This window comes from Python bivittatus, unplaced genomic scaffold (genome assembly GCF_059951505.1).
Source record: "Python bivittatus isolate LINGU-HERP-01145 unplaced genomic scaffold, Pbiv_v1 ctg000580_np1212, whole genome shotgun sequence".
In the NCBI taxonomy this organism is placed as follows: domain Eukaryota; kingdom Metazoa; phylum Chordata; class Lepidosauria; order Squamata; family Pythonidae; genus Python; species Python bivittatus.
The window spans coordinates 1424831-1441490 of record NW_028277087.1 but is presented as its reverse complement, the minus strand read 5'-3'; the positions used below and the strand labels follow the sequence as shown (position 1 = coordinate 1441490).

The window sequence follows — 16660 nt, the reverse complement described above, 5'->3', positions numbered from 1 at the left end:
TTAAAAAAAATGCTGCTGGGGGGGGGATTCCTTGAGCTATACCTAATATACCTTCCTAACTATAAAAACTGCGGTTTTCTGGCTGTCCAGATGGGCTTCCTCGCATCACTTTCCTCCCCATCCTTTTTTTTTAACCCAACAACCTGTGAATTCCTCGACCCCCCCCCCCAAGCTTGCAAGGTTTTGTTTTCTTTTTAAAATACAACCTTTTCCGGGAGAGGGGGGCGCGCAGAGAAAGAAACCGGGAAGGGCTGCGGTGCGCATTTCTCTCTCTCGAGCTGCAAGATAGTCCTTTATTTCGTCCCCCTCCCCGCGGTTTGCAGGAAAGGTCCCGGCGACGTTTCGCTTTTGCTGGCGGGGCGGGGGGGGGGGCGGCACGTTGGAAAACGCGCCTCTTAAGATTCGTGCTGAGATTCAAAGATTGAACCGAGAGGAAGGGGTAGGTAAACCCGCTGGGGCTCTTCCCAAAAGAAAGGCTTTTTTTTAAGGGGGGGAGAAGGGGGGGAGAAGGGGAAGCATCCTGACAGCTAAAGTTTTCCATTTCAGCTTTTGCAAATCTCCTTTTAAAAAGGAAGAGAAGGTTGGGCGGGTGGGTGGCTTCTCACTCCTGCTCTTGATCTATAGGGGGAAAAAATCCAGACTCGTGGAGGGGGGGGCTTGGGGGGCGCTGGGGAAAGGGCTTTGCAGCAGATCCTCCCCTGCCTTTAAAGTACGGTAGGTCTTCGACGAGCCTCTCGTGGGGAAGGGAGCCGGGTTTTGTTTTATTTGGGGTTTCTGTTTTGTTTTTTAATTTGCCCCCGAAACTGTAGCTGCGATCAGAGGCAGACAAAGAAGACGGAGCGACCTCTCCTTCGGAGCTCCTTCCCCGGTCTTTTCATTTAAAAACCGCAAAAAAGCAGACCCTGAACTTTATAGCAACAACCGAAGGCGAAAAAAAGCAGGCGGCGGATGGGAACGAGCGGCGTCTCGGTGCGGGGAGAGGGACGGACGGCTGTGCCTTTCTGGTGGAAATATATGTCTTATCCTACCACATCCCCGCTGAATTTCCTTCGGATCCTGGCAGAAGACGCTGGTAAATGGATTTTCCTGCCTCCCCTTCCCGCCTTTCTGTTTCTTCTTTTCTTTCTTGAACAGGGTTTAAAAAAAAAAAAGATTTGAGTTTTCTCTCTCCGTTTCGGCGCTCAAAACGTTGGCAAGGTTGGCCCCGGTGGAAAAAATGGAAGGGTTTTTTTGGGGGGGGGGGATTTGCAGGAGGGAGGAACAAAGCTACCTTTGGATCCAGATCGGAAAGTCTGCGCAGTCTTTATGCGCTTATGCTCAGTACTTTTTTTTTAAAACTCTGATGTGAGCCGTGATGAGTTCAGTCGGGGGCTGACATAAGGTAGATGTTTGTGTAAGGATAGCATCTTTTCAAAGGTTAGGGCTTTTTTGGGGGGGGGGTTGAACTTTCCGCGTATTAACCAGTTGGATTTCCTGCAAATGTCACCCCTGTACCAAATCGTAGGACTTTTGAAAGGGGCGGTGGGAAGCAGGAGAGGTAGCCAAAGGCAGATGGCACAGAAATGCAGTTTTGCATTTCGTGGAGGGTGGGGGCTCGGGGGCAGCGCTACTACAAATGATTTGTTTGTACCGAGTGCTTAGGTTCTTTTCCTAATCTGCTCCCTTCTGGGTAGAATAATATCTGAAAGTCCAGCTGTTTCCATCCGAAAGGAACTCTGTGAATGAGACGAGGGAGACTTCTAGCATAATAGTAGTAGAAGTAATAATAATAACAATAATAACAGTTACAGTACTTGGTTAGAATCTGAACCATCAGAGAATCCCCAGTCTAAAGACGGTGATATTTGTTGGATGAATCAAGACAATAATAATGCTATTATATACCATTCAAAGTGTTGACTGATATGTTCACAACAACCCAGTGAGGTAGGTCAATGCAGTAGTCTTCATACCAGGAGAAAGCAGCTTCTGTAAGTTGCTTGCAATCCTAAATGCCTTTTTTTGGGGGGGGGGTGCAGTGTTCAGAGTTTCTCCTAGTTGATTTGTGACACAACAATTTGATAAATAAAATAAAGTGATTGCACCACAGAATTTCAAGGCTGCCGTTGCCAAAAACGGATAGTACCATGTCTGGCCACTTTAAGGCCAAACTTATAGTTTTGTATAAGTTTGGGGGAAAAAAGAAAAACTCCAAACCCATATTCCAGCCCTGCTGACTAGTCTAAGATGTATATTTTCCATCAGTGCCCTATCCATGGCCACATGTCCCCACTGTCAGGAACACAAAGAGCCCCCTAAATGAGCCACGGTGGTTTATGGCAATATTCCTTACAACAGTCTAGGGAGGTAGGCCAAGAGTGGTTATCCCGAATTGGAGCCCGGAGCAGGCAACGGAGTGCAAAATTGATCACTTGCCTAAATCCACCTTGTCAAGTTCCCTTAAATCACAGATCTTTAGTTTCTTGAAATTCCTCTGCCAGGTATGAGTAATTTATTTCTCGAAATTGCTTTTAAATCCCCCTCACTCCCATTAGACATGTTATGAGAGAAGGTTTGCGTTACAGAAAAGCTTGGGTTACAGATAAATGTGCATTCCCAGAGGTATTATAGGATGAAATAACCATTCCACTTCCCTTTCCTTCTTCATATCAGGAGCCGCGATGGACAATGCCTAATCTGGATTATAAATCCCAATCCACACAGATGATCTAAGGGGGCATTTGAAGTTCGTGTTCTGTTCATATTTCGCTTGTTTGGCCGAGGAAATTGGGGGCTTGGCTGCCCCTGACTTTGGATAAAGATGGCCAAGTGGTTTAAAGATTATCTGAGTTTTGGGAGCAGGAGGTCTCCCCCACAGCCCCCCAAACCAGATTACACCGAGAGTGAGATCTTAAAGGCGTATCGTGCACAGAAGAGTTTAGACTTCGAAGATCCGTACGAAGACGGGGAAGGCAAAGCCGATCCAGATCCTGGAGGATCGCCTAATAAGGGGTCCGTCTGCGGTGGCAATTTGGAAGGAAAATACGGGTCCCCCAAACACCGGCTGATCAAAGTGGACGCCTCCGATCTTAACCGGAGCAAAGCTCTCCTGGCCAGTGCTGCCGAAGAAGCAGCCGCCCCGTTAGAGCAGGTAAAAAACTGTTTCGGCAGCCTCTGATGCAATTGAAAGCAAGCCACGGGTGTCCTGGGACGTCTTCTTCCCCTGCAAAAGAGGCTTCTGTTTTTCTGCTTTATCTTCAGGGAGCTTGAGAATTTCAAATTCCTCTGGGGGAATTTTTGAGCTGATTTTTGGGGGGGGGTTGGCAAGGGGCTGGAGCCTCAAGGGGGGGCATTCTCCATGTCCCACAAGAGAAGTCCACGTGTCGAGATTGAAGAGGGAGGGGGGCAGGAGGCTGTTCAGTGCTGCAGAGCGAGTGGGCATTGAATCATTGGAGGGTCACCCTCAGCCCTGCCCTCCTTTTCACTAAATTAACACAAGGGTGCCCCACTCAGCCCCTCGACGTTTCCCCCAGCTTCTGCTGGTTTGTCCTTTGAAAGAAAGACTCAGAGCAGTTGCTCCTTTAACAAATCGAAGGCATGCTGGGGGACAGAAAAAAGCAAGAAACTTTTTCTACTCGAGGGAAAAATAACCCCACTGAAACATTTGGCAAGCAAGTTTGGCATCTCCCTCTCCCCACTCTCCCCCAGGGCCAAATTTCTGATCTTCCTGACTTTGGGAATAACTTTTGAGAAACCACTGACCGAAGCAGGAAGATGCCTTTGCAAAATCAAATCGACGATGTGTCTGAGAGGCAGATGTTACTGAAAACATAAACCGTTTCAAATCCCCCCCCCAACAGCATTCTGCCTGAAGTGCTGTGACGAGATGTGTCGCTGCTGTTTGATCTGTGGCAGCCCTTCCCACATAAAACCTGCGCTCCGACACTCGGTTGTCAAGTGGTTTGGGCGTGCATGGGGGGGCAGGAGCAGGGCTTTGGATGAGCTGTTGGTTGACTTGTTTGTGGCGCTAGTCCTCATTAAATCTGGAACAGTAGTGATAGTAATGAGTAGACAGCAGAGGTGACAAGCGTCAGTCAACACTATGATAAAACCACTTTCCCCAATATCTGTAAAGCAGTGTTTCTCAACCTTGGCAGCCTTCAGATGGGTGGACTTCAACTCCCAGAATTCCCCAGCCAGCCTTGCTGGCTGGGGAATTCTGGGAGTTGAAGTCCACCCATCTGAAAGCTACCAAGGTTGAGAAACACTGGTATAAGGGGTGGGGGAATAATAGCTGACACTGACTCTCATGATTATGTTCAGCTAATGTGCTGCATGTTCTTTCTACCCGTTTTCCTTTGGATGCATGGAAATGCAACTCCTAAAATTTTTCAGCCAGCCCCAACACATTTGGGGACTGCAGAAGCAGGAAAGCCTGAACGATAGGAACACCCCCCCCCCAAAAAAAACAGGTGTTATCATTTTTTAAAGTCTTGGGATATCCAAACGGACGGGCGTGATTTGAGTCCAGTCTTGTCCTGTCCCAAGCCGTGAACTCCTTTTTGCAAAAAAAACCCCAAACCTCCTGAGGGTTTGATTGGCTGCATTGATGCTAAAAAGCATCAGGCGGTTCACATCTGGGGAAGCTTTCAGGGAATGTGGAAGGTCAATCTGGTATGAAACCTGTTTTGCCCCACGGCTCCTGGGAGAAAAGGGAGAAACAAACCAGAAGGCTTTATCCTGAATTTATTTTGTTTAGGGTTACTCAAAAGTGGTGGTCCTTTTCTGGGTTAGAACTGGAGGTGCTTCAATATCTTTTTAAACCCCCCTCCCCAAAGGCCCTGCTTCTCAGCCTGGCCTAGAAATGCCATCAGCTGAAATGGAGGAAGCTGATGTTTTGCCTACGCCTTTTGAAAGAAGCTAAGATTCTAGTCCCTAAGGTTCTGGAGAAGGAGGAAGTTCCTTATGTTAAAGCAGATCCATGGGGCGTTTTGCCCTGTTTTGCCTGACTGGTGACTTGGTTTGTAAACTCTGTGTGTTGGACCGACCCACCCGGTTATGATTTATGTACTAAACCATGCTTAAGCAATCTTGGCTCATCATGAATGCAGCACTGATTCCCTGTGTTTCAGCAGGTGACCTTTCTCACCCCTTCCAAGAGATGGGAGGCCATGAATCTTGGCTTGTTAAGTAAACTTGGCTTCCTTTCATTTGAAGCATGATTCTCGTCACCCACCTAGCTTTGGACAAGATGCCTAACTGGGTTTAGCGAAAGGCTGCATAGCATGTTAAACATGGTTAGGATTAACTTTGGCTTGCTGGAGTCTTTTGCGGTTATGCCTGTAGGATGAGCTCAGTTCAGGATTTGGTGGGATGTGTCCATCCAAAAGTGTGTGAGCTCAGTAAGCAGGTTAAATATGTGGTGTGATTGCAGTAAAAAATCTGTGGACCTGGTTCTCATCTATGGCAAAGACCTGAAATAAAAATTCACTATCTATCTATCTATCTATCTATCTATCTATCTATCTATCTATCTATCTATCTATCTATCTATCTATCTATCTATCTTTGTGAGCTCAGGAAGACTGCCAAGAGTCGCTGGCAGTCATATAAGTTTAATAAATGATTATTATTCAGACACCCCCCTTTACTTTCCTGACCTCAGTAGAGAAATGGTTCGTTCGTTGCCTTCTTCCAAGATGTTTTTCGCTTTTTCCGTCTAGTCTCCCAACTTTTTCCGTCTAGTCTCCCAACTTCATGGTCTCCCATCCAAAGAGTAACCAGGTTTTACCTTACTTAGCTTCCAAGCCTAGACAAGCTCATATTCAACCAGCCTTTGAAAACAGGGAGGTAGGAGTTACATCAGAAAACTTGGTGAAGGGCAGTGAAATGTGCGAACCGGCCATTATGGGGTCTTCAGCAAATGGTGGTTAAAAGACCCCAACAATTCTGGTCTGTGACCGTAATAAAATATGGATTGAAGAGTCCGGCGTACGAATTAATGCCGTTTGTGGGTTGAGCGTGTTTAGTCTGCTTCTCTGTGTCGGTATCCAGAGGTGGGTTTTGAGGCTGTGAAGGAGGCAGGGACCTTGATGTTTAGCCCCACAGGAAAAAAGCAGATTTGAAAGAAACCCCGGCTGTTTTCGTTTTGCATCCTCAGGTTCCCTCCCGCCCTTTCAAAATTATATCCTTGCAGAGGGGGCCATTGGAAAGTTCATAAACATTATACTATTTTTGATTAATTGTGTAATTCTAATATGTTTATGATATTATTCATGAGCTTGTTTTACAGGTTTTAATTTGTCTGCTCCCCCAGGGGGCCCTTTTGCACTGAAAGGGGACTCATAAATAATTCCATAAATAAAAGAAACTCCTGGGGACAAAGCGGGGAAAACGTAGGATCAGGCTTCTCGATGGCTTGCACCCTTTTCCCTGGGGCGGCTAAGATGGATGGCACCATCTAGGGAGGCTCCTAGATCAAAAAGTGCCGAACGAGATCCTTATGTTGGGGGCTACGTTGCACAGAGCATTTACCTCTCACGGGGGGCGTGCAGGAAGTTTCACATCTGAGACCCTTTCCAGTTCGAAATGCCCCCCCTTCCACGTTCAGGATGCTCCAGAAGGGTTTCTGCATTTGCAATCAGCTGCCTTGGCTGTTTGATTGACTGAGTTTGTGTTTCTGTTGGATGGGTTCTTAGCAGTTTACCGCTCGAAAGAGTGACCCAATCCAACAATAATTACACAAAATCAAAACAGCAGCTGCGGCAACCCTCTAGCATATTGTTGGTTACCTTTCCATTCCTGCTTTGCCTCCAGCTTAAATGTTTCTGATGTAGGAGAAATATCTAGTTTCAAACTCAAAGCAGGTGTAGGTGGTGGGGCCACGTGAGCAAAACCCTGCACCTCTGTTACGCGTGTTGTGAGGCTTCACTGTCAGATTTCCCAGGTAGACTAGACAGGAAACACAACCGGATAAGGTAATTCTACTTTATTGTAAGGTTACATTAATAGGGTCTTGCAAATCTGAAAGTACAACCCTCCCTCCCATCTCCGTTACAGCCAGAGAAGTTAGGGAGGGTCCCTTCTGAGCCTCTTTCTCCATCCATTATGCAGCTGTGGGCTGTGCCCTCTCTTATCTGACCATTTCCTAGTCAGCATCTCTTTGCTCCGTCTCCCAAGGTCTTTCCCATGTGCCATTACATTCACTCACAGGGTTGTGGCTGTCATTTTGACTTTTTTGATGCCAGCTGCAGATGCCTTCATTCCATAGAGGAACCAAGCCACCAAAAACCAAGCTGGAATAAAAACAGAACTTGTTGTTCCTAAACTCAATTACATGTGTTGTGTGAACACTGTTTTGGTCTTGATGATCTCTCGCTCTTACTTTCCATCCAACGGTTTGGGGTGCTCTCTAGGCCCGTTATCACTGTCAGCAGCCTTAAAGTCAGTAAATAACAGCAGTGGATCATTGCGGCCAACCCAGTGGAAAACCCTTGGCTTGCTCCCTCTGATCCTTCTGGGGGTGATCAAAAGCAAAGCTGCAAGCCCGCTTCCCTTCCACCAGTATTCTCTCAAGGGAGGTGGGTTAAAATTGCAGTTGTACAGAATTTCAGAAGGAGACAGGCTGGAAAATGTTGGGCAACTTTGCAGCCAGTAAACGGTTAGGCAGGGTCACTTGACCAGCTGGCTGGATGAATGCAGCAGACATCATTCTCAAGCTCGGCCACTTTAAGAAGTGTGGACTTCAACTCCCAGAATTCCCCAGCCAGCACGCTGGCTGGGGAATTCTGGGAGTTGAAGTCCACACCTTTTAAAACATGCTGTCTAGGGAATACTAGGAGTTGAAATCCACACCTCTTAAAATTGCCAGGGTTGAAAAACACTGTTCTAGAGGAAAACTGAGTTTCTACCCTGAGATTAAAGCTTACATCTCTGGGAGTTGAAGTCCACACTTCTTAAAGTGGTGCCATAGCTGCTTGGGCATCTCAGAATGGGTGAAGACAGCAGTTGGGTTTTGTTAAGATGGGTTCAGCGTGTTGTGTGAACCAGGCACTGCACTGGCTTGTCATTCCATTGACCCACTTAAGCCCTGGGTTTTTCTGCTCCAACAGGTTACAGCTCCTCAGGGAGAGGCAAGTACTGGAAGATGTCAAAAAAGTCAAGATGGCATGAAAAAAGGGGTCGGGCTTCCATTGCACAGTCGTGGCTGCCATCTTGACTTTTTTCACACACACCCACCCCCCATGGATGCCCTGCTTGGAGCAAAACGCCATTATACTTAGGTATGTGTGAAGCAAAGCTGTACAAAATGGAACCCTGGCTTCTATTTCTCTCTTCCTGCACGGACATGCTTTGACATGCTTTGACGTGAGCTGTTTTTGGAAGAATTGGGCTCTTCAGAGAGGTGTTAATTGCCTTGGAGGGATTTCTCACACCATCCTTCCCCTCCTTTGCTTCTCTCTCTTTCTCTCTGCATCTTCCTGCATAGGTGGAAGCTGGTGCTTGACACAGAATTTCACAGTTTGCAAGCGAGATCACGGGTTTCTTTCTACTCTCCCTCCTTCCCTTTCAATTCCCTTTCTCTGCTTCCTTTTGGGGGGCTAGCTCTAAAGGAACCCCCCAGCAGGGAGCCCTGTATGATTAGGGGCTACCTACATTCTCTACCCAGAAACAGGACGATGGTAAAAGAAGAGAAGCGTGCGGGCTGGCTTAACGTGTCCATGCAGAGATTTTCATTTTTATTTTAAACAGATCTCCTTGCACATTTAGAAAGGGCCATGCAACGTTTGGAAGGTTTGCTAAAGCACCGGTCCACATGAAAGACGGAACCGAAGCATCGCTCCCTTTCAAGAGCTGGAACGAAGAGATGCCTCTCCTTTGATCCAGGCGTGCAAAGGGTCTTCTGTGCATGTCTCGTGCCAAGTCTCCAGCTGATCAAATTGGCCTGCTTTGACTTTGTCGAGTCAAGGAGGGGCAATTCTACGGGAAGGTGCCAGTCACATTGGACTGTGCAGCACTGTCACATGATCTGCAGCGCATCTCCTCTTATTGGGAGTAGCTGCGATTAGATAGATGCTGTGTCCACTAGAGCGTTAACGCTCGCTTGATGCAGAGCTGTGAAATCTGATCTTTTCTTTAAACTGTTGGACAAAAGAGAAGCTGTGAAGAATAGTGGATTTGGTGGGGGGAATAAGAGATAAAGGTGAGCCTAGGAGGAAGATGGATGGTAAACTCTTTGAAGGATTCAGTGCTAAGATGAAAGGGGGGCTGTGTATCCAAATGCTTTGAGTGGCGGGTCTTGGTTTGGGCTTAGGGAAAGATGCTCCCCAAGATGTGGGCCCAGTTATTTGAGTCTGCAAGTGAAAGTTGCATAAACAAATATATTAGGCCCAGGACTATGCAACCCCCAGAGGCATTCGACAGGGGTCAAAAAAGTCAAGATGGCAGTCCTGACTGAGCGAGCCCTTTTAAAAAGTGCAATGTATTTTTTTTTAAGCCCTGTCCTGCAAACACCCCTGTGCTGAGCTTGGATTTTGAATGGCGTGCTGCAGCTATGCTCCTGAAAGATGAGCTGAGCTCAGAGAAATGGATGGGTGCAGGGGAAAAGCATTTCATTCTACTTCAGAATAAGGTTAATACGGATCATGCAATTATTCCCTGCAGAGGGGTCATCCTTTCTCTCTCTTGTCAAGTTAAAAGTGAGAATTTGACAGTCGCCCAGGGAAGGAGTGTGGGAGTTCATGCCAAATTTGGGGGGCTGTATATCAGCTTGCTGTTTCTGCTTCTGTGCCCTGCTTTAGCTGGTTGAACAAGGAGAAGTCCAAGCCCTGCCCTGAATGAATTACCACTTCTCTGTGTTTGCATTTCACAGTCAGCTTCCTCCAACTCCCTCCTGGCCCCCTCCGGTGTCCGATTTTAATTAAAATATCGACAGAGTTTACATGCCCTTCGCTCATGACACTTAATTCACCTGTGATAATAGATCAGAACACTTAATATACATTCTGATGAATATATTCTCAATCATGGACTCAGGGAAGCATTCACAGCAATTGAGAAAGAATGGGAATTAAATGGTGGAGGGTTATTTGGCGGGTAAAATCTGAAACGGGGTCCAGCTGTGGGCATCCGTGGGAGGAGGAAAGGGGGAGGTGACATCACATCACCCCGTTATGATGTCATGATGCAAAAGATGGAAATTTGGGCTCTTGCCTCAGCACGTTTGCAATCATTTGCCATGTTCGCACAATGAGTGTGATGTCATCTTGCCCTTCCTCTCCTTCTGTTGAACCCAACGCCCATTATCCTCGGCCAGGATGGAACCTGGTGCAAAAGACCTATCTTTTAGGATCGGGCAAGGTTTGAAATGGGATTGAATGGCTGAACTGCTTCGATGCGTCCGGGGTTCAAGCTGGTCTTTGGCCCACCGGCAGGCAAATCTTTTTTAAACATCCGATCGAACCGACAGTCTGAACTGAACGCTTCCGATTTGAGGATTCACGTGGGCTTAGCATTCCCCAAGGCTGGAACCCAAGAATTGGGGTTTAGGGAGCAGAATTGCTGAACAGAAGGCTTGATCTTTCATGAAGTGTATTCATTTCGATGCGCTTGGCTGCTGAGGAGGCCAATCTGATCGGCAGTAAAAGAGGCAGAAAGCGTTCCATCGGACTACGAAAACAGGAATATAAGCGGGACCGCTCTAGCTTCTCTCCCTCCCTTGGAGTAAAACAATTATTACATTTATTAATTGAGGCGTTTGATTAATTATTGGAACTCCCCGTGGCATTTCCTAGCGTTATGCTGTCATTGCTTTTGACCGCTGAAACCTCACAATATACCATTATTTTATAGTTTTTAGACTATTAGAGCAGGGTTCCTCAACCTTGGTGACCTGAAGACGTGTGGACTTCAACTCCCAGAATTCCCCAGCCAGCAAGGCTGGCTGGGGAATTCTGGGAGTTGAAGTCCACACGTCTTCAGGTCACCAAGGTTGAGGAACCCTGTACTAGAGGGTACACTGGAGGCATTTTTATGGAATGAATAAAGTAAGAGTGGGCAACCAGGGCCCTCATGGCCAGAGAGGGCCAACACATTTCTTGGGTTTGGACAGCTGTTGGATCTGCCGTCCTCTGGGCTTCCAGATTTTGCTGGTTCACTGGTTGAAAATCAGCGGTGCCCTTTGGAGATTGGGAAGGTGAAATCTTTGTGCAAGCTCTAAAGCCTTATCTTGCAACATGAAAAGAGAGACTCATGGCATATAAGAAGCTCCCTTGAAGATCATCTAGTTCAACGCTCCGACAAAGGATTCCACTCTCCCAGCATCCTGACGGATGTTCATCCCGCCTCTTTTAAAGACCTCCATCCAAGCAGAGTTTCCCACCCCTGTCCCCTTGCTGAACAGCTTTTCCTATTAGGAGTTGTTCCCTGGCCACAGAATCCTAACGTGGAAGGGACCTTGGAGAACATGGAGACCAACCCTCTGCCCAGCATCCCTGACCGGTGGCCATCCATCCTTTATTTAAGCACCTCCCAAGGCAGTCTGTTCCAGAGCTGAACCGCTTTTTCCATTAGGAAATTCTTCCTTGGAGTAAAATCCCAAAGCGGAAAGCCTGGAAGGTTCTTGGAGATCACCTAGTCCAACCAAGGCATGAATCTACCACCTCCCAAGGCTGTCTCATGCCTCAACCACCTTTACTCTTAGCAAATTCTTCCGGATCTACAACCAAAATCTCCTTCCTCATATTTTCAATTCCTTCTGTCTTCTCCTGTCTTCTGGCCCAACGTGGGACAATTCTACCCCACCTTCTACCTGACGGCTGTTCAGATGCCTTGAAGGCAGCCGCCCCATCTCCCCGCCATCTTCTGGAGAATCGTACCCACCACCTCCAACCACTTCTCCTCTAGGCTCCTCCTCCTCATCTTGCCGGCTTTCCTCGGACACCTCCAGTTTGTCAGTAGGACACCTTTCCCAGTGCCGCCTCCGAGGTTGTCAAGCTCATAATTGCTCACTCCTCCATTTTGGTGGAGCTCCCAACGCAGCATCCCTGATCTTTGGCAGGGACTCACTGGAGCTGTAGTCCCAACCCCCTTGGCGGTGTTTCAGCCTTGTTCTAGCTGCTCTTCCATCGCAGCTCAGAAAAATGTTTTGCTTTCTGTAGCGTTACGGATGCTCCTTTTCTTCGCTTGCGGGGCGAGGGCACAAGGTTTGGGAGGAAGAAGAGAAATCCCCCGGAGATTTTTTTTTTTCCCTTTTCCAAATGCACTGGGAATGGCACTCCTTCCGAAATCCCCATCATTTGGCCAAGAAAAGAAAAATAATGCACTTGTACCTTTGGTCCCTAAAGATAGGAACCCCCCCTTCCTAGTTGCTCAGTGTAAAAAGCTTGCATTGTTCACGATTTGAAGATGGAGAGCAAGAAAAGAGGAAGGAAAGGTGTTGGGCCCGGCAGTCCAACCGGATGCTTTTTGGAGGGGTCGATTTCAAGACCCCGAGGCTGAGATTAGGGGTCTCGGAATTCAGTGCCGCTGAGTAGAACCGGGTTGCAATACGTGTGAAGCGGTCCGAGATGGCTTGCAAGTTTCAGGTTCCATCCAGAGATGGTGGGGGAAAGAAATGGGGCAGTGTGGGATAATGGTTAGATGCAGGATTGGGAGCAGGGCTAGAATGGTGAGTCGCTGATTTTAAAAAAATGATAATAACATGGGCCTCTCCAGATTGGAATTTTGCATTTTTTAAAAAAAGTAATCTTGATTTTGGGGATGATTCGGCTTAGCTGATTGAATCAATTTAACAATTCCCAATTGATTGGGGTGATTGGTAAATCTCTGATACCTTGTATTACACCTATTAGAGGGCTTAAATCAGTGTTCCTCAACCTTGGCCACTTTAAGACGCGTGGACTTCAACTCCCAGAATTCCCCAGCCAGCCTTGCTGGCTGGGGAATTCTGGGAGTTGAAGTCCACACATCTGAAAGCTGGCTAGGTTGAGAAACACTGGCTTAAATTATAGTTGCTGAGTTTTCCTCTTGCACTATAGCAGAAGGGGTCTGGTGGCATCTTTTCAGGCTAACAAATATTTTTAAAAGGCAAGAACTTCCTTTTTAGTCTGACCAGACTCCTCCCAGACTCCTTCTGAGTTTTGCCTACCATAAACTCCGATAACCCTAACTCTTATGGTTTTATTCATACTGGATGTATGAAGCACTCCTCTTGTTTTTCCCATCAACAACAACCCTGTGAGGTAGGCCGAGCCAAATGAGCACAGTTGGATTCCATGTCACCCAGCAAGTTGCTGTGGCCAGGGGGGGACTTGAACCAGGATCTCCCCAATCCTGGTCCAGCCCATTTTGGATTCTAGCAATGGGCGTTTCAGCTCCAGGGCAATGAAGCTCCAGCCTCTTAAAAAATAAAACTGAGAACTGTGAATCTTTATTCCCCAAATCATCAGCCTGTGTGGGGTAGCGATGGAAGTTTTCGCTTAGGACTGAGTATGCCCCGAGTTCAAATTCACATGACGCTCCAACACCTACTGGGGGCTTTTAAGCCAGTTGCCCTCTCTCAGCCCAGCCTACCCCGCAGGGCTGTTGTTCCAGGAAAACATGTGTTGGGTGTGTGCATACGTGCATGTAATACCTCGGCTCACGAATGCTTCTGTTCACGAACAATTCAGTTCACGAACAGCAGCGTTCGCAAAAGTTTGCTTCCGTTGGCGAACTCCGCATCGGGTGACGAACATGACCTGTGGCCAATCTTCCCTGCTCTGACACATGGTCGTGGCTTCCTCTAGGTGAGATCGCTCGTACTTTGTTTCATATTTTTGTGGTTCAAAAAAAAAATACATATGGTTCAGAACGGATTAACCTTATTTACACTGAACCTTACAGGGAAATTTGATTCGGTTGGCGACCAATTCGGTTCACGACCACGTTCGTAGGGGTCAGAACGGACTAACCTTATTTACACTAAACCTTATGGGGAAATTTGAATTGGTTCGCGACCAATTTGGTTCGCAACCAGAATCGTGGAACGAATTAAGTTCGTGAACCGAGGTACCACTGTATGTGTACCTGTGTGCCTCTGTGTGTGTGCGTGCATGTGTACACACAGACACACACAAAGTAATACCGAGTACTTATTAATCAATTGTTTCTTTTAAAAGCAGAAGGCAAGTGCCAAAAATAATAATTTGGGAAATAGAATGCGGTGCAAAAGATAAGCCCTCTTTCTCGAAGTCCCTGCGCGTCTGAATCGGTCTCAAAAGCTGAGGCTGAAGGCTTTTGAGTTCCTGGATGAAAGTCAGGGTGTTGATCCCGCCTGTCAGTAGCTGAAATAAATCATAGTTGCGCAAGCTTATGGCAGTCCCAGAAATCTTTTTCTGGCGGGGCGTGCAATGCCCCCCCCCGGTTCCATGCCTTCAATCAAAGGCAGTCCGCGGGGGGGGGGGGGGGGTTGGTGACGAACGAGGAAGGAGGACCGCCCTCATTTTGCAGTGGGAGCAACGTGCGCCCGGCGCTGGAGATGCAGAGAGCGCGGGAGCAGGTCCCCCTGCCCGTGCGGGGGGGGGGGGCAGGTGGAAGAAGGGTGTTCCTTCCCCCCCCCGGCATCCGTCCCCCGAGCGCCATTGCGCAGCCCCCGATTGGCGCGCGCCGCGGGGAGGACGAGGGGAATTGCTCCGGGGAGGGAAGGGTTCGGCGTCGCCAGGCGCGCGTCCTGCTCGCTTTCCGCGGTCCGTCTGAGCGCATCTAATGCGCCGACGGGAAGGGGGGCAGCGCAGCCCCGAGGGCGAGCGAGGAGCCGAGGGCGGGGGGAGGGGGGCCTGTCGGAGACCCCTGGGCTGACGGCCGGTCTGTCTTCACTCGAGGGGGCACCCAAGGGCGCCGAGGCACTCAAGGACAGTTAGAGGGGGACTTGGGGCGGGCGGGCTGGACTGGCACGGCTGCCCCTCGAGATGCTTTAACCGAGAGAACTGGTTTGGGCTTCTTACCCTGCGGGTGCGGAGGGCCCTTGGCTAGCGCATCTCCGGGTCAAAACTGTGGGGCGCCCCCCTGACCTGGCTTGGCAAGAGTCGCCCCCTCCCTGCACGGCTTCTTTTGTGGTCCAGCACGGACCACGCCACGCTGCTCCCCATGATGCTCCAAAGGCTTTTATTTCGGCATGCAAGGGGCATCTCCGGGGGCCGTGGGGGTGCCAGAGGGCAAAAGCAACATCACACCATCACGATGCACGTTTTCTTGTGTTCTCTGAGTGTTGTGATGTGACAGGCAGGTCAGGAGGGGCTGGCATTGTGTGGTGGTGATACCACTTGGGTAGGTGTGAGTGTGACTCCTTTCTGAATAAGGCGTATGACTCAAAGGAGTTCAGCTCAGGTCAGTGACTCAGGCAGAGAAACTACACGCAGCCACATCTGGATAAGCCTCTTTACTGTATCGCAAGTGAGACCGTCCTTGAGTCACAAAGAAAAGGCAGAAGGATTTTAACCCCCAGCTCATTGGAAAGGTGCAATCCAGATCAGTGGATCATACAGAGGCCTGACAGGCAACCTCCTCATAGCCATAAAATGTTCCTTTAAAGATCAATTTGACCTGCTTTACCTGCTAACCCACTGTTTAAATGTCTGTTAAAGACCTAGAGTTGCACACCAGTTTTGGTTGGTGTTAACCTTGGTTGCATTTCTGGGAGTTGAAGTCCACGCATTTTAAAGCACGCTGGCTGGGGAATTCTGGGAGTTGAGGTCTACAGGTCTTAAAGTTGCTAAGGTTGAGGAACACTGCTCTAGACTCAAGAGGGTTCAACATCCTTCGGAAACCTGCCGTGGTCTCCCCATCTTGGGGGTGAGCAGAGTTCCCACGTTAAGCCATAAGATGATTGCTCAGTTTGGAGGTTGGGCATCTGTCATCCCAATTCATTGCGAATGCTGTGGGGGCCCTAGTAGTTGAAATGTAAGATATTTGCTGAAACTAAGCGCTTCTTTCTCCGTAGGCCCCCGGAGAGAGTGAGTATTCAGACCCCTTTGATGCTCACCGGGAACCAAAGGGCGATGCCGAAGAGGATGTTGAGTTGGAAAACAACGGCTACATGGAGCCCTACGATGCCCAGAAGGTGGTGGCTGGTGAGTGGATGAAAACAGGACAGATTCCCACCATTTGGAACTGCTATCCTGAAAGTTCAGCCACCACATTTGGAGTGGCGGATACTTCCCCAGTATTGGAAAAACCCAACTTTAGATCCGTCACTCTCAACCCAGGCTGCCTCGCAGGGCTGTTGTGGAGTTAAAGGAGTGGAGATCTCCAGGTTTGCCACCTAGAGCTGGCGGCGGGGCGGGGTGGTGGTGGTGGATACCGTATATACTTGCATATAAGCCCATCTGCGGATAAGCGGACTCTTGAATTTTTTTACCAAAATACTGTGGAAATGCCCCACCCACAAATAAGCCGACCCTCAAAAGTTTCGTATGTTTTGATTTTCACAAATGACATGTAATCCATAATCCCAAGATTATTCATTTTTCAGGGTATCTACTTATATCAGTACTTCTCAACCTTGGCCACTTTAAGATGCGTGGACCAACTCCCAGAATTCCCCAGCCAGCATGCTGGCTGGGGAATTCTGGGAGTTGAAGTCCACGCATCTTAAAGCACGCTGGCTGGGGAATTCTGGGAGTTGAAGTCCACATATCTTAAA

The 16660-nt window shown here is 48.4% G+C and overlaps 1 protein-coding gene across 1 annotated transcript in view; it reads left to right on the top strand.

The window, feature by feature from the left end:
- The first annotated feature begins 762 nt into the window (after nt 1–762).
- The window catches only part of SHD (Src homology 2 domain containing transforming protein D), a 39938-nt gene continuing 24040 nt past the window's right edge, over nt 763–16660 (top strand). The window contains exons 1-3 of the mRNA XM_088149916.1: nt 763–1072; nt 2653–3130; nt 15959–16088. Coding sequence (XP_088006042.1) covers nt 2801–3130; nt 15959–16088 — 460 coding nt within the window. The 5' untranslated portion in view covers nt 763–1072; nt 2653–2800. The remainder of the gene's footprint in view (nt 1073–2652; nt 3131–15958; nt 16089–16660) is intronic.